We start from the raw sequence: 6495 nt of genomic DNA on the forward strand, positions 1-6495 counted from the left end.
GGGGGGGGGGTTGGAAGCCAGATTTGGGGGGTTGGAAAAATTCTCAGATTGTTGGCTTGCATGACGCCCCTGAAAGTGCAATCAGACAAATTTAGCCATTCAACAAACAGTGTGAAAAGGCCATAGGTTTGCCTGAGCTAATGTTTGTAAAAGGTTGCTGGTGTAGCCATTGTAGAATTTCACTCTATCCACTGAGAGTGAGGCCAGACACTCAATCACTAAGAAGAGATTTCAAAAGTAGACATGGCTGGCAATTCAGGCTCTGCCACAATGATAACCAATTCCAGGTTTCAAATGGTTCAGGTTTTCATCTAACTTTCAATTTCCATTTAAAATTTTCCTCAAATTTCCATTTTCCATCCAGCTTCTTCTCTTGAAAGCTTGGCATTAGTTGGCATTGAGGCTGGATAACATATTTCCTGGACTGCTTAAGGAGACATAATTGTGATAGAATTGCCTGATTTGATAACTATTCTTTAAGTTACTTTTACATTTTCGTATTGTGAGGATCCATAAATAATTAGGCCCAGTGCTACTTTAGTCTGTTGAGTAAAACCTCACAATGCAGAGGGAGGAAGAAGACATTATATTTAGAAGGAGGGAGCGCAGCAGGTGCAATGTAAGATATCTGAAAATGGAAACTGCTCCCATGGGTGACAGCGCTTACTCTCTTCTGCTTTAATTATTTATTTCCCCTTTAATATAGCGCAGACGACAGCATCGCTGGGGCAAAGATCACGCTGTATGAGGAGTGCTGACGTCCTTGTGCTTCCCCTGCTAATGAACGTGTCTAAAGCAGTGAGCCATGGGGATGTGGCTTTGGCCTTCACGTTGCTCCCTGGGCCATATCTCCCTCTGGGAAGGGACACATTGTTCCTAAATGATAAAGGTTAATACCAATCTAGAACACACATAAAATATTGTTATGCATTGTATACTTTAATTTTAATTGTTGCCCTTTGTAGTCTCTGGTAGATAGATAGATAGATAGATAGATAGATAGATAGATAGATAGATAGATAGATAGATAGATAGATAGATAGATAGATAGATAGATAGATAGATAGATGATTTATTTATGTGTCGTGCACCACAAGGTGCCCAGCTCATATGGGCTTACAAGACAAGACAAGAGTTCATCCCTCCAAACAAACAAACAAACAAAGACATACAAGTAATACGTTCCATGCTCTCCCAATAAAACTGGCCACACTGGTAGGCCTATTTGTTCCACATCAAAACTATGGATTTGGAAAAATGCATATCTCATAGCTTCCTTCTATACACCCACCGCTCGTTGCTGGACAACACTTACAATAAGGGCTGCACTCGTTTAAATGGTAAGCTTTTTGCCTATATAAAAAATTGTTTAACTCAAGCATTAAGCGTGGATTCGCTTTGATCAGATCATCTTTACGCATGAGACGTAGCATTTTTCATATCAATCACGTTCACTCTCAAGGCAGGGACACATTCTCGTGAGGAGGTGACTGTGTATATGTGCTGTTTTATAAGCCACCATCTCCATGTGCCTTGTAAACAACACGTCCCTGGAGCCTGAGAGGCAATCACAGGTGAGAAATCACAGGCAGCATTGACGACTGGAGTCCTGAGACATCAAATGAGATGTTTGGATGGGTAATAAAGTGATTAGTCACAGTCTCAGGGGAACCGAGCCGGGGTCAGAAGACTAATGATTTAATGCGCTGGTGGGTTACTTGTGCAAATGAAAAACACAGTCAAAACGTATTTGGGCAAATGCCATAAGAGCCCTCCCAGCTGCTTAAGGAATGTGATGTTTCTGATTACCTGTTCCTTGCAGGGCTGAGAACATCACTGTTCTCATTAGAAACGGCTTCTCTGCTGTCTCATAGCAACCTAAAAATAGAAATGTCCCTATTAGGCTCTATGGCTATGTGATGGCTGGTACAAGTTTTTGGCCTCTTTAATTGTGCAGTAAGCATTTAGGTATGATTTCCTGATATTTTCCCGTCTCACTTAATGTGTTCAACAGTGGAACCTGCCAATCAAAGTTGTTGCATTTGGTGATTTGTAGCTTGTGGCACTGGTGCATAAGCCCAGATATAATTGATTAATAATTACAGAATGATCAGAGAAAACTGATGATTGGAAACTGTGATTTCTGATTTTGCATGGGTAAGGAAGCTCTTTAGGATTGTTAAACATGTTCAGTAAAGGATTCTAGTCTGATCCTGAACAAATTCCTTTCTCAAATTGTAAATCTGAATTGTCTTATGTTGCCCTTTCATTATGGTTACACATGAAGACTGGATGTTCAGGCTTTCTCCAGCTGTTCTGTTATTCAATTTAACAACCGATATTGATATTTCAGACTGCATACTGAGGTAACAGCCATTTGGAGCAGAGACACATTATATGGGGGGACACTAAAGAGTAATGGCAATTAATATTAATTGAATGACATCATAATAGCATCTGTAACTGGGCCCATCACTGCTTTGATGACACATTGTCCTTAAAACACACACACACACACACACACACACACACACACACACACACACACACACACACACACACACACACACACACACACACACACACACACACACACACACACAAACGGAGATCATTTACATTTCTTTGGGAGGTAACACTCGTTTTGTTTGTCTCCTGCAGACATGAAGAATAGGACAGAGGTTTTCACCAGACGCAATCAATTTATTTTGGTCGACTCTGACGTCAGGAGAATACACGTTTCATTCAACAAGCAAAAAAAGTCAGTTATTTATAACCGCAGCGTCTCCAGGTTGTGATTCTTGAGTGCGCAGTGAAAGGAATGCTGCCTATTGGACTGATGTAGTATGTGCCTCCATAACAAAAGCCACAGAGCTCATGCGCTATGGTGCCAGAGAGCTACGTACCCTGTAACCTGAACTAGGACATGTCGTTTGGAACAGTTACGACCGAAAACACGGGGATATTGAGAAGAACTGCACCAAAGTTTCTGCTTTGAAACATTAATGATCGTGTTCCACCCCCCTCTTTCATGACAAAGCGTTGGGTAATGTTACTTTGAACATGGATAACCTGCCCGCCGATCAGGTAAGACGCTTTAGGAGACACAGAAGTTGCTGTAGGTACTAGAATATGTCCAAGTCACTGATCGTTAATGTTATACTTGATTTCAGGATTTAACTTAATATAGGCTAGTGAAAAAGAATGTCCAGCTGTTTCGACAGGCGATACACCGAAGCGCTAAGAGAGTCGCTGTCCGTGGTGCTGATTTTGGAGAACTTGAGAGAGACGCGCTCATTGCAAATAGGAGCTGGTGGTCGTCTAATTCTAGCAGCAAGATAAATAGAATTTCACAATATACAATATCAAACATTGACCATGCACATGGTGTTGCTTTTAGGCTACATGAGATTATATTAATATCGTGTACCAGCCTCCTGCAAAGCGCGACGAAGGAAGCAGCTGATAACGACATTAAATTTAATTGAATATGTGTGCATTAATGATATTGATTTAATAATTGGACAAGTTTAATAATGTTGTAAGGAAAGATTAGATAAGGCTGGTGCTTTGGTTCATTTAAAGGTTGTGGTATACACTTTCCCTAGTCCCTGCCATAATTATGGTGGTGGTGGGGGGGGCGGTCTGAGCACAGATATAGACGTTAAATTTAATGTCCAAACATCATATCTGATTATTCATCACCTGTGTTGTTGTGTTGTTTTATCTATGTGGTATGATTTGTTTGATCATTTCTATATTGTGTAGTGCTATTAATAGTTTGCATAACTTCGACTGTTTTACTATAGTAAGATTTAAATGGCCTATCTCTTTTTTTTATTTTATAATGACAACTTTTACATTCTATTGTTAATTGTTAACATTTGAACTGGACACAGGCTGCCACCTACTGGTAGTGAGGACTTTGTGGTGAATCATCAGTAAGCAAATGTTTTGAGGAACAAACAATTCTATTCCTTTTTGCAATGTAACTTGAACTGCTTCAATGATTTGTTCAAAGGGCTGTGCGCTGTAACCTTCCGACACTGAGGGAGAGATCGGTGATTTGGGAGATGGCAGATATACTGGAGCTGCGGACAGATGGAAACTCGCTCCTGAAGGCGGTGTGGCTCCGGCGCCTCAGACTCACCAGGCTCCTGTTGGAGGGGGGTGCATATATCAACGAGAGCAACGAGCGCGGGGAGACGCCTCTCATGGTGGCCTGCATGTCCAAACACAGTGACCAGCAGAGTGTGAGCAAGTCAAAACTGGTCAAATATCTACTGGACAACCAGGCAGACCCTAACATACAGGACAAAACAGGTAAGACTGCCCTCATGCACGCCTGCATCCATCGGGCTGGACACGAGGTGGTGGCTCACCTGCTGACTAACGGAGCCGACCCCAGTCTGGACGACAGGAGCGGGGCCTCAGCCCTTGTTTACGGCATCAACGCCAACGATAAGGAGACGCTCAAATTGCTCTTGGATGCATGCAAAGCTAAAGGCAAGGAGGTCATCATAATCACCACAGACAAGTCACCGTCTGGGACTAAAACGACCAAACAGTACTTAAATGTTCCCCCGTCACCAGAGTTAGACGAGCGATGCTGCCCCGCATACTGCACTTCACCCTCTGACATTGATATCAGTGCGTCTCCCACGCCTAACCACGCCGAGCAACAAAACACAGTCTTCAGTTTCCAGACAAAGTTAAAAACATCCTCTAGCTCTGCAGCAAAGCTTTGCAATGGGCCCGCCTCTCCGACACGTCGGCCTACCAACCCCAAGCGTGCACGTTTGCCTCAGCTGAAGCGGCTGCAGTCGGAGCCCTGGGGGCTGATCGCTCCTTCCGTCTTGGCTGCCGCCGCCACGCACGAGGAGAGTAAGAACACCGCCTGTGACGATGAGGTCGTCACAGGCGTGAACGGACTCTCTCTGATCAAGAGGTCGACTTTATCTCGAACGAACAGTGTGGACGGCAAGGACAGTTTATTCCCTCTAGTGGGAGAACAACCCTGCAAAATGACAACCTCGCATTCAGTTCCTTCAGCGTCCAAACCATCATTTGAGAGATCTCTGGGCCAGCACCAGACCCTGGCACGGCGCGGCACGGGCCCCGCAGAGCAGGACAGCGGGGCAGCCGGTCTGAGAGACACCGTGCACAGGAGACGTCTGGGGAACGATCACTATGACTCAGACTCTCAGCTCTACTCAGACTCTGCCATGCTAGACTCTCCTAAGGTGACAGTGGAGCGAAGGAAGCTGAACACCTCTCCACTAGCCTTGCTGACCAGTTCTAGAGAATCTCTAGACAGCAATGCCAGCACGTCCTCTCCCGGCACAGCACGCAGGCGTGCGTCCGGCCTCCTGGAGAGGCGAGGCTCGGGGACTCTGCTGCTAGACCACATCTCCCACACCAGGCCTGGACATCTACCGCCTCTCAACGTTAACCCCAACCCTCCTATTCCTGACATTGGGGCCAGTAGCAAGCCATCTTCACCTCTGGCCACAGGCATTAGATCCATAGCTCCAGTAGCACCAAATACACCAAAGAGAGGCGTCCTCAAGTCCAAGAAGAAACTTGTAAGAAGGCACTCTATGCAAGTGGAGCAAATGAAACAGCTTTCTGATTTTGAAGAGCTGGCACATTAGTGTTGGTGTGTATGCAGCACAGATTGTGGAAGTAGAAATGTTAACACTATACATTGTCAGGAAATAGATCCATTGGTTCAGTTGGGTAAACTCTGACAAAACCGTTCTAGATGTTGTTGAATAATGTATAATTTATATAAATTATATTGAAACTGAGCAATATAGATAGACTTTCTCCCCATGTTATCCCCAAACATAAGGATTTAGACTTTTTTTTAAAACATGCGTGTAAATGTATTCCACTTTTGGATGTAAATGCTAAGATATGGTACTTTCCTCTAATCTAACTCTCTTACGATAATGTCATGTGTAGGAACAGACAGGGTCCACTTGTAGCACCTTGTGCATATGTAATTAATTAGAACCATAAGTAACTTATTTTAGATAAGAACTATATGATGCACTTGTCTAACATGTAGCTTGAGTAAGATGAAATTTGACTGTTTGTAGCAAATTTGTACACAGTGCCTTCAAGATAAAGAAAGAGAAAAAAGAGTAGAATGATAAATTCAGTGTATCAAGACCATTCATAACGATGTAACCAAAATGTGTTTTGTTTCAATATTGTTGGTTTCATTAGGAACCTAATGAAGGCTCAGAATACGCAGGATGTGAATGAATGAACGATATGCCTTAAGAAACAGGTAAAATCATGGGTTATGTAAAACAGCACTTTATTGCCCAGGAGGAAAAACAATAAAAAGTAAAAAGTGAGATGTTGCTATTAACAGTGTTACAAACTTTCAAAGCACATGTAATTTTCTATATCATGTATTCAAGTAATATTAAATGACATTATAGCCCTTAGTCAAAACAGACATTGGTGATACTTTTGTCTTTT

At 43.0% G+C, this 6495-nt stretch overlaps 1 protein-coding gene across 1 annotated transcript; it reads left to right on the plus strand.

The window, feature by feature from the left end:
- Positions 1-4073: 4073 nt before the first annotated feature.
- ankrd34c (ankyrin repeat domain 34C) lies at positions 4074-5654 on the plus strand (the record flags this gene model as incomplete). Its single annotated transcript, XM_083654382.1, has 1 exon — positions 4074-5654. The coding sequence occupies one exon, from the start codon at positions 4074-4076 to the stop codon at positions 5652-5654; it is 1581 nt and encodes a 526-aa protein (XP_083510508.1).
- Between the last annotated feature and the right edge of the window lie 841 nt (positions 5655-6495).

This window comes from Poromitra crassiceps (genome assembly GCF_964638095.1).
Source record: "Poromitra crassiceps genome assembly, chromosome: 18".
In the NCBI taxonomy this organism is placed as follows: Eukaryota; Metazoa; Chordata; class Actinopteri; order Beryciformes; family Melamphaidae; genus Poromitra; species Poromitra crassiceps.